The sequence below is a fragment of the Solenopsis invicta genome, chromosome 14, assembly GCF_016802725.1.
Source record: "Solenopsis invicta isolate M01_SB chromosome 14, UNIL_Sinv_3.0, whole genome shotgun sequence".
Lineage (NCBI taxonomy): Eukaryota > Metazoa > Arthropoda > Insecta > Hymenoptera > Formicidae > Solenopsis > Solenopsis invicta.
Window position 1 is genome coordinate 17,757,829 of NC_052677.1, and position 24,618 is coordinate 17,782,446.

A 24,618-nucleotide genomic window follows, 5' to 3' on the forward strand; every position below is an offset into this window, starting at 1 on the left:
TATATTTCTAATATTACATACCTTTCCAGTAATTATTACTGCATGACAGTTGAACAAAGTATTCATCCTTTATCGCTTTGTTATGTGTAAAAAAGGAGATTTTTACATATTCACAATCATTCTCTTCTTGAAGACTTAAATGTATATCCAAATTTACTTTATAAATGTTGCACGCACGCTTAATGGCATCCCATTGTAAGATTTTCTTTCTCTTCCTTTCTTCTAATTCTGGAAGCATTAAAAGTAGATCGATAAAGTAAGAAATACAACGTTTCAATTAAATACCTGCAATGCTCTTAGAATCATTTCGTCAAATATTAAACAAGTGATCCTCTCAAGTGTTGCGTCAAGTGAAATGTGTTTATTAATCCTGAGAGTCTGATTTAAACAAACAGCTGTACTTACGGAGCTGTAGGTCCACTATTTCCAATGACAAGACTTCTCTTTGCTCTCGTGCCTTTTCCAGTTCACTCTTCACATCCTCTTGCAACTTTACTGTATTTGATATTTTCCTACCAATTATTTTTTGCTGCAATATGACAGCGTCTACGTCAGACTTTGTCTTGCCAATTTCTTGTTGCAGCTCCGATATTTTCTCAGTAGTGTCAGATTTCTTTTTACAGCAGTCTACGAAACAAAGACGAAAAAGATTGTTTTTATAAAAACAAGTTATCGTAATTTTGCTATGTAAGTTGGACTGACAAGTCTTTGACAGTTTGTGATTAATAAAATACAAGGGACCGTACCTTTTTCGTAAAGAAAGTCCTGTTCAACCTTTGTGTCAATGCGCAATCGAAACTCTCGATACGACGATATCCACTTATCAAGAATGCTAAAGTCGTCTTTCTGGAAAACGTCGAGTACATTGCACTCGAGTTCCTCGATATCCATCGTATTCGCGATCTATTGAATAAATAACAAATCGATTGATTTTAGTACGCGAATCAACGCAAAACGTGCTTGTACGATTACTCCACCGTCCACTGCCGTCCACTCATCTCATAACGACTATTGCAAGAAGACGCATACAAAATATTTTGAATAGCAGTGGCGCCAACGTCGCACCGCAAACATCGCTAGACGAGTTCTCAGTCGGTAAAATCATTCATAGATTTTTATTTTCTCTTTGAACACGAATATTTATAATACAAAATCAAAAATTATGTATGTACATACATACAAAAAGGAACACGCTTCAACGAAAAGTTGAATTATGATATTTACGTCCATAATGTAATATGAGTAAATCAAACGGGAATGAACTGTTTTACCCTTTGTACAACAGTGTTCCAAAATTGTATAAGAAATTAGACCATAAAATTTCAATTTTGTTTCCTTTTTACATCCATTTTTTCCCATCAATAAATATCATAGACACGCGTTTTATTTCCTGAGATTTTTTTCAATAAATTGCAGCCTGACATTAATTTACATTATTGTAGACACACATTCACGCATACAAAAAATATAATCGTTTTAAAGTTAAAATTTATACAAAAAATTTCTCAGAACAAAAATTTCAAATTTAAATTACATTTAATGAAAGTATGCATTATTCAAACAACGACGGTTGGTTACAAAGTAACATACGATTAAGAGAAATAACTAATTAGCAATATAAACAAAATTTTAATAAAACTTATAACTAATTAGTATTAGAGGAAAAAAATAAAGAATTAGATTCAAAAAAGATTCTTGTCGGAATATGTTCTTTTAGTAAAAAACGGGATCAATATGTATCCCAAAACATGTGTATTATATGTATAGCATGCACTTAAAAAATGTTTTTAAACAACTTTAGACACACTTTCGATATGCATCAGTGTCAACCGACAAGTGTCAAAGAAACTGTGATTTTTCCAACCGTGAGTCTATTGACATCGATGTATTGTCAACATGACACAGCTTTGATCAGCAAAATAAACATCATCGCGAGTGTCATGCGGAAATCCAAGTATGACGAATAAAGTTACTTCATTTATAACATTAGAATTATAATAAATTTCTGTATATTACACTGAGTTTTTCAACAGTTAAAGCAACCAAATGTAATACTAAAGTGCCTTTGATTTTTGCACAGTTAATCAAACACCATTGTCGTGTCGATGGTGTTTGATCCTTCTGTCTCGTTCCAAGGCATCTCCACCAATTCTAGACTTCCATCCTCTTTCAAGGTTATCCGTTTTCTATTTTCGCTCTTCACTTCCATTTTCTGCTCAGAGTCCAATCTTGTCATCTTCTTCAAGTTTTCGATATCAGCTGTGTCAATTGGTTGCAGAACATACATTTGTTCTTGGGACAAGGTAGAAACACCTTTTATAAGAAAAAATTCCTTTTTAAGACAGATTTACAATAATGTATTAACTAATCAGTAAATAATACTTACTCGCTGGTAACGTATCAGAAGCATATAAATGATTACAATTTGATAAATCCAACAGTGGTGGTGAGGTAGATTGAGTAATAGGAAAAACTGACTGAATCGGCTCCAAAAGTGTAACCTCCATCGCTTTATCATCCTTGATAACAATGTCAGAATTATCTGTAACGTATCAACAGTGTCACTAATTATAAAAATTGCAACAGATAGCAAGAATGCATCTGAACAATTTCTCTTAGATTTAGCGCTACTCAACCTGTTTCATTCTCCTTGTTCTCCAAGTCATTCACTTTGCTGTAACTATGTCTTTCACTTTCCTGCTGGCTCTCGAAGATGTGCTCGTCCGCTGCCCTTTCCTCGTTGTGATCTTTCATGTGATGCATCATGAAGGAATCATGATGCGTGGTGTATTTACACTTGTTGCACTGCAGCCAGATCTGAGATTTCGTCAGTATCTTTTTGCCCAGTGAATTCAAGTCGCAGGTCTCTGTCGTCTCGGACCTCGTGATCTGTGGCGGTTGACAAGGCTTCGGTTTGTCACCATAACCACGTAGTTCCCCATCCGCCAGGGAATACTTTTTCTCCAAGAAGTGTAGAATGTAGTTTTGTGCTTGGCGCATTTCCGTTTCCAGTCGATCAAGAGTATTAACGAGGATGCCGCAGCTGCGGCATATCACGTCATCCTCGGATATCACGACCATGTATCTGCGACAGGAAATCGATCTTACTTAACGTCTGGCTGGCACGTGGGGTTAGCTAACGGGCAGGCCGCTAATTAATGCAGATTTATCACCCCTCGCCGACTAATTCTCCGAGTTTCTCGATTACCCTGGTCCGCGAGCTTTGTGTTCTGCACGTGGCCAAGGCGTAGAAGCGACCGAGGACCTCGGCGTCGCAGACGAAACACCGCGACTGCTCTTTCACGGCTTTCTTACCGTCGTCATTACTCATTTCTTTATCCATGATTCCAAAAATGCGAGAGTCAAACTCACGATTCTACTGTCAAAACCACAAAACTACTGACTATTCTCAAGTACAATGGGTTGCATGAACGTGCACGAACCAACATGAACGTGCCGCGCAGACCGTCAGGACGTCAGGACCGCGCAATGCCGCGTGCCCAGGTTTAGGTTAGGTTAGGTTAAGTTAAGTTTTTTTACAGGCATGAAAAAAACAATGTCTTTGGCATCGGAAAATATTGATATTTATTATTATAATATTAATATTTCTTCAAATTACTTCGATGAAAATACAATTACATGTATTTATTTGCTGAAATAATTTAGTTTTCAAGTAAAAATCGCGTACGGTAACGTCCCTATATTTTTCTGGTTTAACATTAGCATTCTTGTTTACCAAAATCCCTGTTAGAGCAATAATAAGAAAATTACTTTTGTACTACTTGTGAATTTTATTTGAAAGTCGTGAGCCATTCCAAAGGCTTAAAAGTAAGATTTTGAACATGATGAAAATATGAAGCATCTTGAACGTGACCATAAGAGTAAATTCTAATTATTTGTAAAGCATCTCTACAGAGATGACTCAATCGATATCAACAACAAAAATCTTTTTTATATTACTGTCATTGCGTCTTGGTGAAAAATTTTTCTTAGAACCTTTCATGTATAATTTTTTAGAATTTCTGTATAATTTTATAACTCTTAAATTTTTTATATACAAATTAAAACATTTTTTAAAAATATTCAAAAAATTTACATCTCTGAAATATCCTAAGATTTCAAAGATTTTTGTTCTATAATTTCTGATAAAGTGTTATGCAAAATTTAAAAAAGTTAAAAGTATTTTTTAGAAATTATAAGATTAGAAATTTCAGAATATTTCAGAATTCACATGTATAAAAAATTTTAAGAGAATAAGGATGTAGACTAATTGCCGAGTATTTCTGAAAAATATTCCAATTTATGTAAAAATTACGAGAAAAATTTTTATCAAGATAAAGAATAATTTTACTACAATCTCAAATGTAAAAATTTGTAGATTCTAGCAAATTCTTTATTTTCAAAACAAATTAAAAGTATCCACGATCACAAGATTATTTTCCCTATCTGGTGAAGCAGATGCCAAAAGTGCATTACTATTATTATTATTGTTGCCATTAACTCAAACTGTCCGCCCACCATCATTTGCAATAACACGGGAAACATTAATTAAACTATAAAAGAAAGTCATATATCTATCACACCTGACATATTTTTCAAACACATTTTTCTTGAACACTTATTTTGTTCTATGCAGCATAGCTTCTTCAGCATACGCAGTTTCACTATTCTAAGGAAGTACGAGAATAATTTTATTTGCTTCAAGAATTCCCTTACCTCCACCACAATGTGCCTGAAAAGTCAAATAATTGAAAAAATGTTGCTCTTTTGATTTGAATTGATGTGATTTGATTGAAATAAAAATCAAAGTCGAAAATACAGGAGAGATATATAATTCACATTATATGACTGGCAAAGTTCTTTGTAAAGGTTTTCGACTAATTTTGAGGCAATTTTTACGCTATTGTTTCAGACTTGTTGCAACCTGTTATCACTTAAAAAAATTCTAATGAAAAGTGACACGCGATATTGAATTGTATCTTTTTTTTTAATATTACGTTTAATTTACTTACTTTTATTTTTAAAATAATAAATCGAGAAACATTACAGTATTTTTTTAACTTGCAGATGAGGACTTGTTCATAGGAAAGAGAACACAATCTCAACAAGAACAACCTTTGGCTGGCGGCAGTTAGTAATTATAAAAACTACAAAATATTTCAATAAAAGTCTGTTCTTGAAAGGATATTTAAAAATTTATTCAACTGATGATAAAATGTGATAAAAACATTTAAAAAATAATTGGTCATCGGATTCTCTAATTTTCTACTGTTTGGAAGAATTTTTCAAGGTACTCTTTTTAAAATGTCGTGATTTAAAAAATCACATAAACTGAGAAATTTGAAATCTGGAAAAGCATCATATAGATATATACTAAAACTCGACATAAATAACTCGATATACCTCAATATTATCTACAAGTATAAAAAAATACTCGCTTAAAATTGCATATAAAAATTCATTCAATCATTCATGAAAAATTTTTAGAAAAATTCCGTATTTGTCTTATCGCTCTTTAAAGTTTAATTATAGCCTTCATGCATTTAATATCTTTTTTCAAAGAGTTGTTCTTATAAAAATGAATCGCGTTATCGTATTGAAAGAGATGATAATTTCATATGATAAGAAAAGGAAAAACGGAAAACGTTACATCGCATTCGGTCGGCGCGATTCGCGCGCGTACGACCGATCTCTTCGTGTCGTACGAGCAGCCTAAATATAGAGTGACACTGTGGCATTAATTTGTTGAATGGAAAGATAGGTGCGTTCATGCTCGAGGGGGACCGAGCATCATTGTGGGGTAGATCGCGACGGGGTACGGCAGAAATCTCTGCATCCGTGCGAGCCCTTCCTCGAAGTCGTGTTGGATCAAGCATTCGAAGGCTCTCGTTTAAAAAGAAAAGGAAAAAAAAGAGGGAAGGGGTGACTTGAGCCCCCGCAGGAAGTTCCGCATTCCGTACCGAAGATCTCGGAAGTGATCTCGCATGTGGAAGAAGCAGAATATTTAGCAGAATGCCGAGATAAGAAGCAGTGTGTGAGAATACCAAGAAGAAGGGAGACTTGACGGTGCCGCGGCTCAGGAAAACCGCATATATTGGATCTTAATAATTGCGTATGTATCGCTTGCGATTTCCGCGCGAAGCAAACGGATCGTTCGTTTCTTCAGCAGTGGGCGTCTTTACTTTCTTTCACGTCGAAATCACGTCGCGGAAAAATATCTGAAACAAAATATACAACTGTCTGTCACATCATTCTCTATAAATCTATAATCGTTAATTAATTGGTTTGAATTTTCGTTGAAAATTTAATTTTTCATATAGCAATCGTTGTGTACGATTTTAAGATCAAACAATTTTTGATTGAATAAGATGGGACCGTCGTCGTTATATACGTTGTCGTCGTCATCGCCGTGGGACGTACAATACCAAACGGATTTATTACGTCACACCGCCGCAGTGCACAGGACACCATGAGTTAAATAATAAAATAGGACAAGGTTGTGACGATGAGAACGCATTCGGCGAACGCTATGATTCCCGGAAGTGGCTCGTTATTCATCGTCCGTCATCATCAAGACCCTTGTCTATTATATGTCATACCTTGTACGCGCACCTCGCGCTCGTGCGCGCGCGCGGGCGACGACGACGACGACGACGACGACGACGACGACGACGACGACGACGACGACGACGATGACCGTGCGGGTATTATCATCACATCGAGAGAAGGCAAATTTCATCTATTATTTATATTAGGGACTCATCATTATCTCTCGCATACTCTTCTCGAGCCTCGCTCGTAATACATCCGGTCGCTCTCAAAGGGCTTCCTGTTTGTTAAGGTCAGAGCGTAACTAGACGTAGATATAATTTAATAGAACGAGGTCGCATTAAAAATTAAAATGAAAAAGAAAAAACTTACTATTATAGACGACAATTATCAATCAGCCCTTCGCGCTTCTCGCCGTCGACTCTTTTCACATCGAGTCCACGTCGAATCAACGTCGCGCGGCCATCACATCCCGTTTGAGCGTTTTAATAAGAAAGAAGAGAGCAAGTTAGCGCGCGAGCCGATCTCCACTTGCGGTCGGCAAGTGTTAGGATGAGGTGAGTTTTCCAATTTCGATCTCGTTTCGCGATTTCGTCGTCGCAACGAATAATGCCTTCAAGGGAATCGACCGGCCGTCCCAAGGTAGACAGATCCACCAGTCCTCTACCGAGAAAACCGGCGGCGAATCCCGTGAATCCGGCGAATCCGGTGCAGGAGTTGAAGGCCCTCTTCTCCGACCCCGCCAGCAACAGAGCTTCTTCCAATGGCGAGAAAGAGTCGGACTTTCGATTCGAGGCGATACAATGTCTGCGACAGTCCTCGATCATCAGGATGAGGACACCTAAAAACCTACCGGATCGAGGGACCTGGAGCAGTAAGGTGAGATCAAGCGGGATTTTGGGATTCGCGTGCGATATGTCTTGATTTCCATATTCCACAATTTTTCTCTCCTTCAGATCGAATTCATTTTGTCCGTCGTGGGCTTGGCCATAGGTTTGGGAAATCTCTGGCGATTTCCGTATCTTTGTTATAAAAATGGCGGCGGTGCTTTTATGGTACCCTACTTCATCGCGCTCGCACTGGCCGGTATACCCATGTTCCTGATGGAACTGTCCTTAGGACAGATGCTGACGATAGGTGGTCTGGGTGTTTTTAAGATAGCACCGATTTTCAAAGGTGACTATTTCAAATTAGAAAGCACTCGAGCTGTGTCTCTGAAATGACTCGGTGATAATGTTGATCTTGACACAGGCATTGGATACGCGACCTGTGTGCTTTCCTGCTGGACCAATGTGTATTACATCATCATTCTTGCTTGGGCGCTCTTTTACTTCTTGGTTTCTCTACGTCCTGGTGAGCGATTTTATTTCATACTTGGTAAAAGCACACGCGCGATTCGGCGCTTCGGTGCTTCATCTGAAACGTGCAATCAAAACAATAAATTTTTCTTTCTTTGGAAAATCTGTAGAAAATGAGAAATTGTTTTAATCTAATATAACACAGATAATTTATACAGACGTACCCTGGAGAACTTGTGACAACTCATGGAACACACGCTACTGCATCACGCCCGACGAACGTTTGAATGTAACGTGCTGGGAGCCCGAATACTGGCCAAACAATGGCCTCATATGCGCCACGTCCCTCGGGAACTTGAGCCACGGATTATTGAAGGATCCAGTCAAGGAATTTTGGGAGTAAGTCACCAATTCCGTAGATATTTACAATTACAATTACAAGGAAAAAAATACTAAATCCGCTTTTTTCGTTACAAAAAAAAGGAGGCGCACCCTAATGATTTCTTCGGGCATCGAAGATGTCGGTGGTATAAGATGGGAATTGGCCGGCACTCTCGCAGTCGTTTGGATCATGTGCTACTTTTGCATCTGGAAAGGAGTCAAATGGACCGGCAAGGTAAAATGAGCACGCAACTATGATCAAAAGTGTTTCATCACGTTGCGTACGTACGTGAATAATATGCAGGTATATACGATGTAATACAGGTCGTCTATTTCACGGCCCTCTTCCCGTACGCTCTGTTGGCGGTGCTGCTCGTACGAGGCTTGACGCTTCCTGGCGCTTCGGAAGGTTTAAAGTATTACGCTACACCGAATCTCTCGAAACTCGGCGATCCTGAGGTAAAATCGTCCATACGATTCAGCAATTTTTCCTTATTTATCCTTCAGTTATTACAATCGCACATTAACACGATCAACATATGTGCATTATAGGTATGGATAGATGCGGTAACACAGATATTCTTCACTTACGCTCTCGGTCTAGGTGCATTGGTAGCTCTAGGCAGTTACAACAAGTTTAACAATAACGTTTACAAGTAAGAATCTTCTGTCCTTTGTTCCACTCATTCTTTCTCTCTTTGTTTCTTTTTCCAAGACAGATTGTACGCAATATTATCAATGTATTGCAGAGATGCTCTTATTGTATGTGGAGTAAATACTTGTACCAGCTTGCTTAGCGGAGTAGTCATATTTTCCGTGGTTGGTTTTATGGCCCACGAGCAACAGAAACCAGTGGCCGATGTAGCTGCTTCTGGTAATTATTCATTTTTTTTTCTTTTTAATATTTGTGCAGTGTTTCAATATCATTATTATTATTAAACAATAATAATTTTCTGTTACATCTATCGTTTCGATCAGGGCCCGGTTTAGCCTTCTTAGTTTATCCCTCGGCGGTGTTGCAACTACCTGGGGCATCAATTTGGTCGAGTCTATTTTTCCTTATGCTTATCCTGATAGGGTTGGACAGTCAGGTAACGTACGTTCATCGAATTCAAGGCTCGATCCATCCATTATTCTGCAATTATCGCGGATCAATGTTAATGTTAAAAACAAGTCGCATTCCAGTTCTGCACCATGGAGGGCTTTATCACCGCCGCTGTGGACGAGTGGCCGCGATTACTCAGAAAACGGAAGGAACTGTTCATCGCGATCGTATGCTTGATCTCCTATTTAATCGGTCTTTTATGTGTCACCGAAGTGAGTGTTAATCCTGTTAAGCAATACCTAAAGAGTAGAAAAATATCTTTTTAACTCTTTTTAATTCTGTGATAGAAGATTAATCTTGTACGTTTCCTCTGAATGCACTGATGAGAATTAATTTTAGGGTGGTATGTATGTGTTTCAACTCTTGGACACATATGCTGTGAGCGGATTTTGCTTACTCTTCCTAATGTTCTTTGAATGCATCTCCGTCTCATGGGCATTCGGGGTGGATCGATTTTACGATGGCATTCGGGACATGATAGGCTACTATCCCTGTTTCTGGTGGAAGATATGCTGGACATTTACCACACCTGCCATTTGCGTGGTAAGACCTTGTCCAGTTTGTCCAGACAATAAAGCATATAAAAGTAATACATTAAACTATTGTTTAATGATTGCTTTTAATATATATAGGGCGTATTCATCTTTAATATTATCAAATTCGTCCCTGTGAAATACCTCACGTACGAATTTCCGTGGTGGAGCCATTTGTTGGGGTGGCTCGCGGGTCTTTCCTCGATGTTGTGCATTCCAGGTTATATGATTTATATTTGGATCGTTACATCCGGAACTACCTCAGAGGTAAGTAATATCATGCATGTGTGTAGAAATTAGATACGTAATAATGATAACTCATCTCTTTCTCTTTTTTTTCAGAAATATCGAAAATTGATAAAAATAGAAGATGACGTTGCTGCTTTACGGAAAAAACTCAATCCAGTCAAAGCCGCTGTCATCGACACGGAGTTTGAATTATAAAGTTACATTGTGCCTTTTTTTAGTCACACAGATTATGCGATGTATGCAATGAAGTATAGTATGCTAATGGGAAAGATTTGAGCGCAATGGAATGTTTTGCGATTCAGAAATACATCAAATTTCATTAGAATAGCGTCAAGATGAGATATCATTGTTCGTTTTACTCATTTCGAGCGTAGTCTCATTGAGAAAAGCGATGTTTATTGATTTATTGAACTACTCTATTATATATCTCTTGTAATCTGCTTCCAACATACCATATGAAAAGAAAACGAAAATAATAAAAGTATACTTAACAATTCGCGTTCGAATATGTTTTGATTTATATTCCCCTCTCACCAAACAATTATACATCTTACGCATTAACAAGATGATGTCAAAATTCTGTTTGAAGCAGCTTTTTGATCTGAACTGAGAGAAAGATATAAAAATCAAATATTTTATTTTTTTACACTTAAAATGCTAAAACATATATAATTCGATGCCAGCTCTCATAGGCATCTCGTTTATGTTTCTGCATTTTTTTACGTTGTAATAAAAATTATACTTTGAATAATTCCAAATGTACTGCTCCTCATGTACAAAGCGGACAGTAAAGATCTTAATTCTTCATTGCAACCACAGTGACTACGTTGCAACTTGTCAGTTTTACGAATCTTTGCTCTGCATCTGCTTAATGCGTACGAGAAGCTGTTCCTTCCACTGCTCTTCCGAGATCGCATTTGCCCATTGCGGAATAGAAGTTTCGGGAATGGTAATGGACGCCATGACGGATTTTACTTCTTTGATCTTAGTCGCATCTAGATCAATGTCAGAACGATTGTGCGGACAGGACCAGACTTCCAATACCTCGGAAGAGCAACTCTGAAATATTGCAGTGCATTAATCGCAAATTGAATCGCGTAAGTTCATCATTATCATATTTTTTCTTTTATTTTAAAATACAAGCACCTAGCATATAAAAAAGCTACGGAAGAAAAACAACTCGATGTTCTCTTTCTTTTTTGAAAATATGTTAAATCTATCTTTATATCTGAGGACCTTAATTGATTTTCTGTTCACAAGAAAGCTTTTCCATACTATTTAAATATTTATAAATACAATAACTGATAAAATAGAATCATTCTAATCCCAACTTTTTCATGGTAACTTTTTTTATTTAAAGAATTTAACACTTACTTGCTGAGTGTCAGTTATCGAAGCAGATGACGCTTGACTAGATTCGCCAAATTCAGGTAGCCATTCGTCATTCTGGAATAAAAAAAGAAATGTTAAACTGATTTAAAAAATACTTTGCCTTGGAGAATAAAAATGTTGTTGCTTTGTTTGTTAAAGTACCTCTTCTTCGCCTATGGGATCAACATCGGTAGATACTTGGGATAATGGCATATATCCTGCCATACCCATATCTTCATCGTCACTATCTTCCTCATCATTCGCTGCTCTTGTATCTAAGACTACATTGGAAACTGTCAGATTCTCTTGAATGGGCTCTTGCGTAGGCTCCGGCGACATGATGTGTCAACAGATTAACTCTTCAATTAACAAAAATTGAAAAAAATATAAACATGGAACCTAAGTATCATTTTAACATATTTATTATCAGCATAACGTATCCACGGCTCGATTCTCATCAATTGATATCAACGCATGTGATAACAATAATTTTATATGCTATAAAATGAATTCATTCTACTATTATTATTATATAATTTACAGGAAAAAAAATCGTAGCAAATAAGTAATAAATAAATAACTCTAATTGTATAACAGAAATAATTTCGAAAAGTAAAAAATTCAACGAGCTTAGCAAATATGTTATTCTTGATAATGAGACAAATAAAAACAATTTTTCGATAAATTGAACAGAAGTAAGCAAACGTTGAGATTTTTTTTTTTTTTTTTTATATTCGTTAATTTTATTTACCATTTTCTCGAGCGCGGGCACGCAAAGAAAGTCGATGGCTTATAAAATTAACTTGAGACTGATGATGCAGCTCCGATTTTGACAGCTGACAGCTCACCGTCGTGCGTCGTCCTTACCAGTCCTTACAAGTGCGAAGCAGAGTTGCCATTGAGGCGCCGATTTGCAGCCACACCGACAGCCAGAGGGAACAGACCCACTTGCACCGGCTGGCACTTTATCCCCACTTATCGGCGTACGTCGAGCAGCCAAGGCGACGAGTGGGGAGCTCTACTGTCTCCTTCTTTCTCAAGCGGTCTCTCTCCTTCTCGACCTATCTTTTTCTGTCTCGAGCGTTCTCTTTCTTTCTTGTTACAGGCGCAGCTTTGCTCTCAACTATCAGCGATTTGAGATTTTCGTATCGCGGAACCGAGTTACGACGCGCGCGTGCGCGCGCGCGCGCTATGTATTTATATATATACACGTTTTCTACTTATGCATATATAAAAAATACATGACCATATATCGATTTTTTTATCTTTATGGTATATTTATAAAATAGAAAAGAAATTGAAAAAAAAATAGCTGTATTAAGCATGTATACATGTTTACAAAAAATGCTTAATTATTTCTAAATTACAATGTAGAAATATTGCAGCATGAAATATATTCAGCATGGTGACACTTTAAATAAAAAACCAAACGGTATTGAAATAATTTAAAAAATCGTTTAACTTTTTGTTTAAAATGTTACTATGCTGAATGTGTAATATTTCATACAGCAATATTTCTACATCATAATTTAGAAATTTAATTGTGCATTTTTGTTAATATTTACTTGGATAAATTCTTTTAAATGTTTTACGTATAGCATAGCTAAAAGTATCTTTCCTAATTATTGAACAATTTGTTTCCAAATTTAATTTTATATCATTAAGATGATTCACCTATCGCATATCGTTATATTTTTATCGAAATACTATTTCCAAATTAATTGAACAATTATCAACATTTTCTAAAAGGTCAATACTTTTACATCTATCTTTTTAAATGTACCTACACAATTGTTGCTTACAAGATTTGGTCATATAATTTAATATCGGGAAATGTGACGCGTCTCATCGCCAATTTGACAACTCTAGATCTGAAGTCACATACGGCTGTTACTGTTGTTATAACATGATTTCGAATCTCGAGATTCTTCAGTCGAATTCTGGCGATTACAATATTCAGTACTTTAATATAGCAATTAAAATGTGTTAATATTTAAGTCCACTCTTGGCCACCATGCGCGTTTTTTATTTAAAATGTATCACGTAACAAAAAATTATGCTCATTTTTTTTATGAAATAAATACAACTATTACCGAAATTATTTTTTTTCGATAATCTGTTTTCTTAGATTTACTTTATTTTACATAAATATTTATTTGCACAAACGTACATAGTGTTGCTCAACGGAAACCGCGAGAAGGTGGTGGTCTCTTCCGTCAGGAGGGAAATGTAAAAAATTATTATCTATACTTAAAATTAATAAGAATTGAAAGTAATATTTAATCAGCTACATTGTTTTACAATATTAACTAGTCACATAAAAAATGGAATTAATTAACATTGCAAAATAATGTAACTGATTAAATATCACTTTCAAAATAAATTTTTTACATTTCCCTCAGTGTGTGTGTGTGTGTGTGTGTGTATGTGTGTGTGTGTGTATGTGTGTGCGCTTAACTTTATATTGTTTTTACACGCTCGTTTTTTCTGAACGATGTCCTTACGGACAAAATATTTTGCACATCCACTCTTTCGAGCAATGTCCTTACGGACATAATATTTTGCACACTCTGTTGAGCGATGTCCTTACGGACATAGTCTTTTACACACTCTTTCGAGCGATGTCCTTACGGACAAAATCTTTTACACATTTTTTCGTTCGATGTCCTTACGGACAAAATATTTTACACTGTTTCGAGCGATGTCCTTATGGACAAAATATTTTTAACTATTTCAAGCAATGTCCTTACGGACAAGGTATTTGAATCACTCTTTTAGAGCGATGTCCTTACGGACAAGAAAAAAATTTTAATATAATAATTTTAATTTTAATCTGCCCACGAAGGACCAGCAATATCATTAACATGCACTGCATGTAATGTTAAAGTATTCTGGTCTTTTTTAGCGTTACTTTTATATAATTTGTCTGGCGACATAAGAGATAAATCTTTTTCTTTTATCGTCATGTTTATGCAAGTTTCGTTACATGCTTTTAATGACGACTTAATAACGCAAATTGCATTAACGGTTGCCGATGAAAGTTTATTACGTTTATTAGTTTTAACATCAGTTAAAAGAGAAAACATTCTCTCCGCATCGGCATTAGAATTGGGAAGACATCGAACAGCATTTACAACACTTTTTAAATTTGGATATTTAGCTCTATTATTAACGTCCTGACATTGCAAAATTCTTTTCCACATTTTGTCAAATGTTTTTGTTGAAAGACTTTGCTTTTCTTCATTTGTAAAGTCTGATGGCAATGCAATCCATTCTTTCTTTAAACCATCTTCTTCAAAACCACCGATAGTTTTGGCTACGAAAGAAACATCTTTAAATGATGTTTCTCTATCTGTATTATATAAAGTTATATATGGTCGGAAAATATTTAATTTTGATAAAAATAAATTATTAATGGGTAACCTTTTGCGAATTTCTTCTGCAGCAGTCACATAAAACGACACACAATTCTCTCGAACTGTTGCAACATCGTTTTCGTTACCTTGCATAATTATTTCGTTTAGATATTCATCGCAATCGGGTCCAAAAGTAATTTCATGTAACACTTTATGATTTTCTTTTTCAGAGAATACTATATTCATAATGTTCTCTGTGAAAGATTTCATAAGTTCATTTTTCAAAAAATGTTTGCAAATTTTAAAAAGAAATTGAACTGATTTAGAATGTAACATATGTATCCGCGTTTCTGTTGCTTGAAAGAATGCATTGAATGCATTAAATTCATTTAAAATATATTTTAAAAATAAAAAATACGCTTTTACATCGACTTTGCGCATTATAATCAATAATTCTTCTCCAGATTTACTTTTTTCACTGACAACTTGCTCAGTTAAGAAAAGTTCAATTGTATGCCAAGATTCCAGAAGTCTATCTACGCATTGATAATGAGAAAGCCAGCGTGTTTCACACAATTTTTTTAATTTTAAATACCTATTTTCAAAACTGAGACAAAATTCACGGAAAATAGCAGTACGTTTTGGACTGCTGTTAACATATTTAGCAATTCTTTTTAAAAAGTCATCGCAAACATCGGGTATGTTATTACATGCAGCACGAGCTGCTAACGCTGCGGAATGGCAAGGACACGAAAATGTTAACAAATTTGGACATAATTCTTCCAGTTTTTTTTTAAATGATTTTTGTTTCCCAGTCATGACAGACGCATTGTCGCATGACAAGGCAACAATATTTCCAAATGGTATCTTTAATCGCCACATTTCACATTTAAATGCGTTAATTAACTTGTCCGAACTGGAATCTTTGGCATCTATATCAATTAATTTTACTAACTGAATGCGAATATCTAATATCTCTAAATCTACGTATCTTACAAGAAAAGTCATCCATTTGTCATTTGTAATGTCAGACGTTTCATCAATATATACGCAAAATTTTTGATTTTGTATGTTGTTCACAACACGTTCTCTCATCATTGGGTATACTGCATTTGTGACAACATTTCTGCACTTTATACGACCCATTGTCATTTTTTTCAATACATGTGGATCATCAGATAAATTTTGGAAAAATTCTAAAATGTGTTTTGCATTATTAAAAGAAATATCGAGACTAGCAATTAATGTTGCATATCTCATTTCAGCTTCTTTTTTACGTTCCTCAAATGGCAAATCATTATTTCGTGTATATGATTCTTTACTACACGTGTTCTTTTCTAAATTTTTACATTTATCTAAATGAGTTTTGGATTCTGCGTGTCGTTCAATATGCGATAATCCACCTGATATACTTCCATATGTATCGCAAATTGAACATAAAAATAAACTTTTATTATGTGCCACTTCGCGTAACCAACATTTATATTCATCAATTTCTAACCATTGTGGCTGAAATGTTTTATATCTTTGTTGTGATATTTCATCACTGTTTTCTAATAATTCTTTTTTAAGTTTATTTTTATGACCCACAGAATCCATATGTCTCAAAACATATGCTGAATTGCATGACAAATTTTTATTGCATACAGTGCAATGGTAGAGAGAATTGTCGGATGGAACTTTACGTATCCAAGATTTATATCGATCATCGGAAAGCCAAGCTTCTAAGAAGGTTCGCTTTCTTTTTTTGATCGATTTATTGGACATTTCCGTATAAATTAAATAATAAATATATATAAATATTACCAATGTCACAGAAAGAGATTAGGATCCCGTGGTTCGTCACTCCCACAATATTTATTTACTATATCCTATTCTCTTTCGGAATATGTGGGTGTGTGTGTTGTGAATGTGTTGTGTAAAAATTCGTTTTACCTTTTTGGTCGTAAATATTTGCCAACTGAATACAGAGCTCTAATCAGCAGCAAGACGTTGCGACCAAATAGATAACAATGAACATAGCGCATAGAAAAACAATTGAAGCATATTTCAGAACAGTGATGCTACATTTAGGCCGCGTCTCACTAATCGGTTGGTAAAAAATCATGTGGACGCGCGTTTATCGATGATCTGCGTCTCCACTGTCATTTGTTTATGTTCCTGCGACAGCGACGGACAGTGATATGGCAGGTTAGTTATAAATATTTTATTAATACTAACATACTGATAAAGTCAATCTATGTTATTTTAACGATTAAAGTAATTCTTTAACGGGATTGTGCGTCTAATAATTCAGAGACGTATCATAATTCAACGAATAAAAGAAATAATTCTTGATACAAAGGGTTATGTATATGTCTTGTTTTTACTAACGAATCTTTTACTACTAGATGAGCAATGCAAATTATAAATTGAATATCAATACAGAAAGTTAAAACGGAATAAAATTATTAATATATTCCAAAAAGAAATAACTCATTAAATTGATATCGCATGGATATTGATTTGATATAAAAATCATCTTTCTGACGTTGATTTTATTATCATTCCTCGCTGAGATTCGATTGTAACAGTGATAAAAAAAAATATAACACCTCAAAAAATTAAAAAAACATTTTTTTAAATACAGGTTTATGTCAATTCAAGAGTTTATTTTCAGAAGCAAAAAATTCTGTTTATGACTTTAAAAAAAAGAATTTTTTTTGCATTTCAAAATGAACTCAGACTTGATGACATAAACTTGTTTTTTTTTTTAATTTTCTGGAATATTAGATATTTTTATTTTATCATTATTAAAATTGCTCTTCAGCGATAAATGAAATCGACGTCAAAACGATGATTTTTAGATCAAATCGATGTTTATTTGACATTGACTTGATGAGTTACTTCTCTTTCGGATATATAAATAATTTTATTGCATCATAACTTTCTGTATTGTGTTATGCAATTTATAATAATTCACATAGCTTGCATTATCTACTTGTAGTATTATGTACATTATGTACATTATTTATATTTCAAACGAAATTATTGACATTCAATCTTGCTTCTAGAATTACTACATAATATATATTCATATATTTTTTATTAATATTATGTATTTTTCAGATAAACAGATCGTAGTCCGTCAAGGACCTTCCGTGCTCCAACGAAGATTGGAGCATATGGAGAGAAGTATGGAGGCGATAGAGAACATGCTGCAAGAGTGGCGGCAACAGCAGCAGCAACCGCAGCAGCAGATAGACCGCCTTGAACAAGCGGTCAATCTGCTGCTGCAAGAACGCCAGCAACAGCAGCCGCAGCAGCGTCAGTTGCAGCAACAGGAGCAACCGCAGCAGCAGCAGGAGCAACCGCAACAGCAGCAATTGCAACAGCAGGAGCAGCTGCAGCATACTTACGAGCGGCAGCAAAATAATAGTAATACAATATTTATATTTAAATATATGGATATATATAAAATATTTAGTTTTACATTTATTTATATTTATTTTTAGTCCGTAGAAATGGACCAGGACATGGGCGTTCCCGCGCCCGTTGGTACCGCCAACGCGGGATCTTCAGAGGCAGAGGCGGAAGAGGAAGTAGTAGTGGCGGAAGGGGAAAAGGAACCATTATTATTAACAAATATTATAATATTTAAATAAAAAATTTAATAAAATGAATATAAATGACTTTTTTTTATCCGTATATATTTATATACTTTTATTTTCTATTCGCCTACTATATTTTTATATTATTATTTCACCATTATTTTCTTTTTTTATGCGTTTTATTATAATTTCTCTGTTTAGTCTATATTGTGTTATTTTATTTTAGTAATTTTATTTTATTTATAAATATTTTTAAAGTTACATTTTTCTTTCTGTTTCCGTTCATGTCTCTGTTTGTTCTTAAAGGGCTTGGCTTACAACAGGGTAGAAACAAACGCACATTTATTTATTCATACTTTTTCAAAATAATATCGCTCAAAAGAGTGGATGTGCAAAATATTTTGTCCGTAAGGACATCGTTCAGAAAGAACGAGCGTGTAAAAACAATATAAAGTTAAGCGCACACACATACACACACACACACACACACACACTGAGGGAAATGTAAAAAATTTATTTTGAAAGTGATATTTAATCAGTTACATTATTTTGCAATGTTAATTAATTCCATTTTTTATGTGACTAGTTAATATTGTAAAACAATGTAGCTGATTAAATATTACTTTCAATTCTTATTAATTTTAAGTATAGATAATAATTTTTTACATTTCCCTCCTGACGGAAGAGACCACCACCTTCTCGCGGTTTCCGTTGAGCAACACTATGTACGTTTGTGCAAATAAATATTTATGTAAAATAAAGTAAATCTAAGAAAACAGATTATCGAAAAAAAATAATTTCGGTAATAGTTGTATTTATTTCATAAAAAAAATGAGCATAATTTTTTGTTACGTGATACATTTTAAATAAAAAACGCGCATGGTGGCCAAGAGTGGACTTAAATATTAACACATTTTAATTGCTATATTAAAGTACTGAATATTGTAATCGCCAGAATTCGACTGAAGAATCTCGAGATTCGAAATCATGTTATAACAACAGTAACAGCCGTATGTGACTTCAGATCTAGAGTTGTCAAATTGGCGATGAGACGCGTGACATTTCCCGATATTAAATTATATGACCAAATCTTGTAAGCAACAATTGTGTAGGTACATTTAAAAAGATAGATGTAAAAGTATTGACCTTTTAGAAAATGTTGATAATTGTTCAATTAATTTGGAAATAGTATTTCGATAAAAATATAACGATATGCGATAGGTGAATCATCTTAATGATATAAAATTAAATTTGGAAACAAATTGTTCAATAATTAGGAAAGATACTTTTAGCTATGCTATACGTAAAACATTTAAAAGAATTTATCCAAGTAAATATTAACAAAAATGCACAATTAAATTTCTAAATTATGATGTAGAAATATTGCTGTATGAAATATTACACATTCAGCATAGTAACATTTTAAACAAAAAGTTAAACGATTTTTTAAATTATTTCAATACCGTTTGGTTTTTTATTTAAAGTGTCACCATGCTGAATATATTTCATGCTGCAATATTTCTACATTGTAATTTAGAAATAATTAAGCATTTTTTGTAAACATGTATACATGCTTAATACAGCTATTTTTTTTTCAATTTCTTTTCTATTTTATAAATATACCATAAAGATAAAAAAATCGATATATGGTCATGTATTTTTTATATATGCATAAGTAGAAAACGTGTATATATATAAATACATAGCGCGCGCGCGCGCACGCACGCGTCGTAACTCGGTTCCGCGATACGAAAATCTCAAATCGCTGATAGTTGAGAGCAAAGCTGCGCCTGTAACAAGAAAGAAAGAGAACGCTCGAGACAGAAAAAGATAGGTCGAGAAGGAGAGAGACCGCTTGAGAAAGAAGGAGACAGTAGAGCTCCCCACTCGTCGCCTTGGCTGCTCGACGTACGCCGATAAGTGGGGATAAAGTGCCAGCCGGTGCAAGTGGGTCTGTTCCCTCTGGCTGTCGGTGTGGCTGCAAATCGGCGCCTCAATGGCAACTCTGGTGCGAAGTACGAACAAAACACGGAAAGAAGTGGTGGAGAGAAGCCTGGAGAAACATGAAGGCGGACTCCATATTGAACTACGAAGCCAATTGGTCCACGATTGCATCGGTAATGTCTACGAATTCATGGTTCCCAACTTCCCACCCGTGCTATGTCCACATTTTATCGACATTGATCGAGACGCTCTCTAGTAGTACCCGATGACGTCATTGTGAACACAGGTGACGCTAGTGTACGGTTATTTTGGCGTTCCCATAAAAAGGTCGGGATGGCCGCTCTCAATATCTTCTCTCTGGTAAAAGTATTTATAATATACATACAATAATTAAATATATATAATTTTTATGTAAAATCATTAAGAAATTCAATGAAAGAAATGTGGCAAAATAATTAAAAATTTTTTATAATAATAAATCATAAATTACGTGCATGCAGCAGAGATATCAGAAAAAGAGCACCTCGACACGATGAAAATTTTTCACAGATTTTTCACACAAATTGAAACACTTGAGAAATATTGAGAAAACCTACATCTTTTTTAAAAAATTTGTATCAATTCTTATGGGTGAATTCTAAAGTACTCAAAGATAAAAAAAATTTGTTCTATAATTTCGACAAGCCGCTGATCCATCAGCGTGACATCAGCGGGGCCGGCGCTACCCAGCGCTACCTAGCACGCGAACAAGGAATTAAGGCGGCAGGCGCGCTCTTATCGTACTCTCCGAGAGAGCTGCTGCCGGTGGTGGAGGAGAAAAAAGAAGGCGCGCGAGATGAATGACGGGCCCGGGACGTTAAGCCGACCAAGTTTAAGTAGTAATCCGGTGCATCTCTGTAGAGACGGCTGGTATGTCGCGCATCGTCCTGTCTCGAGGCATGTCACAGGTCGAGTTGCTCGTCCTCTCGACCGTTTTCCTCGTCTGGTCAGGTAATTGATCGCCCGGTTTCGCTGTCGATCGCGACACGTAGGGTTCTCGCCCGCTTTCTCTCTCTCTCTCTCTCCCTCTCTCTATCATCTTTTTTCTCGTCTCTCGATTTTCGTGTAATTTCGCTCGCCGATTAAATTGTCGGCTATTCAATTGCAGCGTACGCGTATCCGGAGGGCACGCTGATGAACGACAACAGTGCGCGGGCGTCGATCGTCGAGACGGTGTTGCTGGAACGCGAACCGGCGACCTTCAAATTGTACACCAGGTGCGTATGATTCTTTTATATTATCGTTACACCGTATTGCGAGGAGAAAAATGAAAATGTAACGTTGCTCTTACGTCTCAGTGCGATACGCGAGATAGCGGCTACGTACAACGTTCAAGTCCAGTCGATCGGATCGGATCGGATCGGATCGGAGGAGGAAAAACGAACGAGAACCGTTCCCATCGTATTTGCCTGGGGGTTGTAGAGAGGATATGCGCCGCAGCCGGACGGTGATGCTTCCAGCTTCATCCCCGGACGCACCGATCGCGCGCTTGTCGAGACTAAATTGCATCATTCCACGACGTCGTCGACGTTTTTTTTCTTCGCCGTACCGCCTTCCTTCCCGGAACGTATACTCTCGAAAATCCATTTATTTCATACAACTGCAATTGTATAGACCAGAAGGGTGGTGGGGAGTATCTTGGCGCCGATCGAGAATCAATCGCACGCCGACGCGGCTAATTTCCATGCACCGTGGCCGCGCCGTTATCGCCGGCTTGCCCCGTGGAGGATGCGTCAATTTTTTTTATGATACGTGCAATCAGCGAGCATTCTATTCTCAGCGCTGACGTTCGATCGACTATCGAGCCGCGCCGCGCCGCGCCGCGTTGACGCCTTAATATCGCGCCTTTGATTTGACTCCCGCCCTCCTCCCCTCCCCCTTTTTTCTTTCCTCCGTCTCTCTTTCCGGCAAACAAGCCGATTGAGGAAAAGCGGCGACAGGAAGGCGCTTCTTCACATTGTTCCAACTTCTCTCCCTTTGTCGCATCAAAGAGATCGACGAGTAAAGAGTTGAAATTTGTAACCAGGAAAACCCCGTTCGAATTGGGATTTTAATGTTTATCGTGTCTGAGATGCTGAGATCAACTTCGCAATGTAAATGCCGTTGTCTTACTTTCACGATATTGTTTTGCACAGGGAAAACCCATTCGGCGAGGAGCAATTGTTCCTGAACAATACCGAGATGCTGTATGCGTCGCACTTTAACGAGAGCCGGCCGACCAAGTTTATCGTTCACGGATTCAGCGATACCGGGAACGAGGGTTGGATACGCGATCTGATAGACGGTGGGTGGAACGACGGTATTGCGTCATTGCGGTATTCGCATTTCTTACTACCGCCTACTTTCGCAAACAATCAGGGTCAGCCTATTTCGGTAAACACGGAATCGACGTCGTTGACGGTTCAAGGGTCAGCGCGATAACGGCTTAATTAATCATTTTGCAAGTTTTTACACACACACTCTCTCTCTCTCTCTCTCTCTCTCTCTCTCTCACCAGAAACTTTACGGAAGAGTTTCAAGTTCCTTTTTATATCACGTGTGATCATTCTTTCTTGATTTCTCTTCCTCTAAAGTATTACCTCTGAATTAAAAAAAAAAAATTTTTTTTTTTTAGCGTATCTGCTTCATCAGGATGTGAATGTGATAGTCGTCGGCTGGGGAATCTTGGCGTCCGACGCCTACCCAGTGGCAGCCAAAAACACGCGTCTTGTCGGCGAATATTTAGGCCAGTTCTTGGATTTCTTGAACCGGGACTCGAACCTGGAGTATAAGGATGTGCACATTAGTGGTCTCAGTCTGGGTTCTTACGTGGCGGGCTTCGCCGGTGCTTATCACGACGGACGTGTCGGGAGAATAACAGGTAGAAGTGTTCGAAGATATCCATTGAAAATGGATCGTAACTTTTCGAACGAATTGTTTGTACAGTAACATTTTCCTCCCCAAGGAATTCTTATTAAGGAATTCTTTCGGGAAGAAGAGGTAGGAAAAAGTACAAGTATATAAATAAACATTAAACAAATATCGAAATTACATGTAATTCGGTTGGGACGTACTGCCGCCGAGATAAGACAGCATTGAGAAATGGCTGTAAATGAACAATGCAGTTGTGATACTTGTTATCGGTGTTGACGAATTACGGGAGCGAAAATATTAACTGTGAGTAGCGAGCATAATCCTATGATTTTTCCGGAAAGGATTGGATCCCGCGAGTCCTCTGTTCGAGACCAATTCCAGCATCGTCGATCCGGAACACCGATTGGATCCCTCCGATGCTCAATTCGTCGATGTGATCCATACCAGTGGGCCGATATTCGGATTCTCTGCGCCATTAGGACACGCCGATTTTTATCCCAACAATGGCAAGATTCCGCAACCTGGATGCACTTTTGGACCGACGATAAGTAAGTATCGCAAGGCATTTGCTATTATATTCTTGCTTTAAAGAATACATTTTTTCTAGCAGTTTATCTTTTTTTTATTTCCAATATGAAAAGAAAAAGATAAAAGATGAATCGTTCATGAATTCAAAAAGAACAAATCTATTATTGAAAGGATGAGTCCCTCGAGCGATATCTTAATGCCTCTTTGTGTTACAGCTTACTGTAGCCATTCGAGAGCGCATCAGCTTATGACAGAGAGCATCGGCAGCACGGTGGGCTTCAAGGCGAGAATGTGCGATAGCTGGGAAAAATACAAAGAGCGATTCTGCGATTACAATCCGGTCGTCTTGATGGGCGAATACGCCTCAACCTCGTAAGATATTCTCCTTAATATTTTTAAACTCGCCGATTATAATTCATTACGATCTGTCTTTTTCTCGTCCAGGTTGCGTGGCAAATTTTATCTATCGACCAACGACGCTTCTCCCTTCGCACTACCGTAAACTATTTTGAATGTCAATCTTGACAGGTTTCTTGATTTGAGAATTTGCAAACTACAATTTGCGAATTTCACGATTACGGTTCAGGCGAGGATCGCGCAATAATCTGTACTAGTCATTGATAAGTTACTTTATTTATGAAACTCTTCGATTATGAGTGCGTACCGAACGTATATCGTATCAGAATGTATCCCTAATATACGTAATGCTACAGAAAGAGTACAAATTACATTAATTGAGACTACAATTTTAAATGAATATTCTCCTTTCGTAATAATCGTCACATTTCCATCTTTGCCAAATTTCCCGTGATATCTTTTCAA

At 36.5% G+C, this 24,618-nt stretch overlaps 6 protein-coding genes and 2 long non-coding RNA genes across 14 annotated transcripts in view; 3 read left to right on the top strand and 5 right to left on the bottom strand.

Annotated features, from left to right (window-relative positions):
- LOC105207971 overlaps positions 1–1,233 on the bottom strand; it is a 1,596-nt gene extending 363 nt beyond the window's left edge. The window contains exons 1-3 of the mRNA XM_011177678.3: positions 747–1,233; positions 406–627; positions 22–228 (exon numbers count right to left, since the gene is read on the bottom strand). Of these exons, the coding sequence (XP_011175980.2) occupies positions 22–228; positions 406–627; positions 747–891 (574 nt within the window). The 5' untranslated portion in view covers positions 892–1,233. The remainder of the gene's footprint in view (positions 1–21; positions 229–405; positions 628–746) is intronic.
- A 465-nt stretch (positions 1,234–1,698) lies between these two features.
- On the bottom strand, positions 1,699–4,048 carry LOC105207811. Of its 2 annotated transcripts, none has more exons than XM_011177456.3 (4): positions 3,174–4,048; positions 2,637–3,085; positions 2,387–2,542; positions 1,699–2,313 (listed from the first exon to the last, which is right to left on the bottom strand). In XM_011177456.3, the coding sequence occupies exons 1-4, from the start codon at positions 3,341–3,343 to the stop codon at positions 2,081–2,083; spliced, it is 1,008 nt and encodes a 335-aa protein (XP_011175758.2). In that variant the 5' UTR covers positions 3,344–4,048; the 3' UTR covers positions 1,699–2,080. The 2 variants fall into 2 exon arrangements, with proteins under 2 accessions (XP_011175758.2, XP_039313408.1); XM_039457474.1 differs by having other exon boundaries at positions 3,209–3,333.
- Positions 4,049–5,487: 1,439 nt separating this feature from the next.
- LOC105207704 (sodium- and chloride-dependent GABA transporter 1) lies at positions 5,488–10,609 on the top strand. 2 transcript variants are annotated; one of them, XM_026134026.2, is made up of 15 exons: positions 5,488–6,112; positions 6,930–7,106; positions 7,170–7,428; positions 7,506–7,725; positions 7,801–7,902; positions 8,066–8,246; positions 8,331–8,463; positions 8,553–8,687; positions 8,781–8,884; positions 8,978–9,102; positions 9,207–9,319; positions 9,414–9,545; positions 9,673–9,876; positions 9,966–10,133; positions 10,209–10,609. In XM_026134026.2, the coding sequence occupies exons 2-15, from the start codon at positions 7,102–7,104 to the stop codon at positions 10,308–10,310; spliced, it is 1,983 nt and encodes a 660-aa protein (XP_025989811.1). In that variant the 5' UTR covers positions 5,488–6,112; positions 6,930–7,101; the 3' UTR covers positions 10,311–10,609. The 2 variants fall into 2 exon arrangements, with proteins under 2 accessions (XP_025989811.1, XP_025989810.1); XM_026134025.2 differs by having other exon boundaries at positions 6,930–7,428.
- Positions 5,582–7,135, bottom strand: LOC105207703. The gene is made up of 3 exons (XR_851466.3): positions 6,922–7,135; positions 6,600–6,829; positions 5,582–6,218 (listed from the first exon to the last, which is right to left on the bottom strand). It is a non-coding gene; the product is annotated as an uncharacterized LOC105207703 (long non-coding RNA).
- On the bottom strand, positions 7,887–8,331 carry LOC113003656. Its single transcript, XR_003268609.2, has 2 exons — positions 8,072–8,331; positions 7,887–7,965 (listed from the first exon to the last, which is right to left on the bottom strand). It is a non-coding gene; the product is annotated as an uncharacterized LOC113003656 (long non-coding RNA).
- Positions 10,610–10,735: 126 nt separating the features above from the next.
- LOC105207702 (male-enhanced antigen 1) lies at positions 10,736–12,373 on the bottom strand. Its single transcript, XM_011177296.3, has 4 exons — positions 12,238–12,373; positions 11,649–11,845; positions 11,490–11,561; positions 10,736–11,174 (listed from the first exon to the last, which is right to left on the bottom strand). The coding sequence occupies exons 2-4, from the start codon at positions 11,823–11,825 to the stop codon at positions 10,959–10,961; spliced, it is 465 nt and encodes a 154-aa protein (XP_011175598.1). The 5' UTR covers positions 11,826–11,845; positions 12,238–12,373; the 3' UTR covers positions 10,736–10,958.
- LOC105207701 (pancreatic triacylglycerol lipase) lies at positions 12,335–24,539 on the top strand. 5 transcript variants are annotated; one of them, XM_039457478.1, is made up of 8 exons: positions 12,335–12,365; positions 20,441–20,549; positions 21,524–21,632; positions 22,551–22,699; positions 23,030–23,275; positions 23,610–23,816; positions 24,012–24,168; positions 24,241–24,539. In XM_039457478.1, exons 3-8 carry the CDS (start codon positions 21,550–21,552, stop codon positions 24,296–24,298), a joined length of 900 nt encoding a protein of 299 aa, XP_039313412.1. In that variant the 5' UTR covers positions 12,335–12,365; positions 20,441–20,549; positions 21,524–21,549; the 3' UTR covers positions 24,299–24,539. The 5 variants fall into 5 exon arrangements, with proteins under 5 accessions (XP_039313412.1, XP_039313410.1, XP_011175596.1 ...); XM_039457476.1 differs by lacking the exon at positions 12,335–12,365 and adding an exon at positions 21,061–21,366 and having other exon boundaries at positions 20,452–20,549; XM_011177294.3 differs by lacking the exons at positions 12,335–12,365; positions 20,441–20,549 and adding exons at positions 20,577–20,736; positions 21,061–21,366.
- On the top strand, positions 14,310–18,504 carry LOC120359547 (ataxin-8-like). Its single transcript, XM_039457479.1, has 3 exons — positions 14,310–17,032; positions 17,951–18,259; positions 18,337–18,504. Exons 1-3 carry the CDS (start codon positions 17,026–17,028, stop codon positions 18,480–18,482), a joined length of 462 nt encoding a protein of 153 aa, XP_039313413.1. The 5' UTR covers positions 14,310–17,025; the 3' UTR covers positions 18,483–18,504.
- Positions 24,540–24,618: the final 79 nt, after the last annotated feature.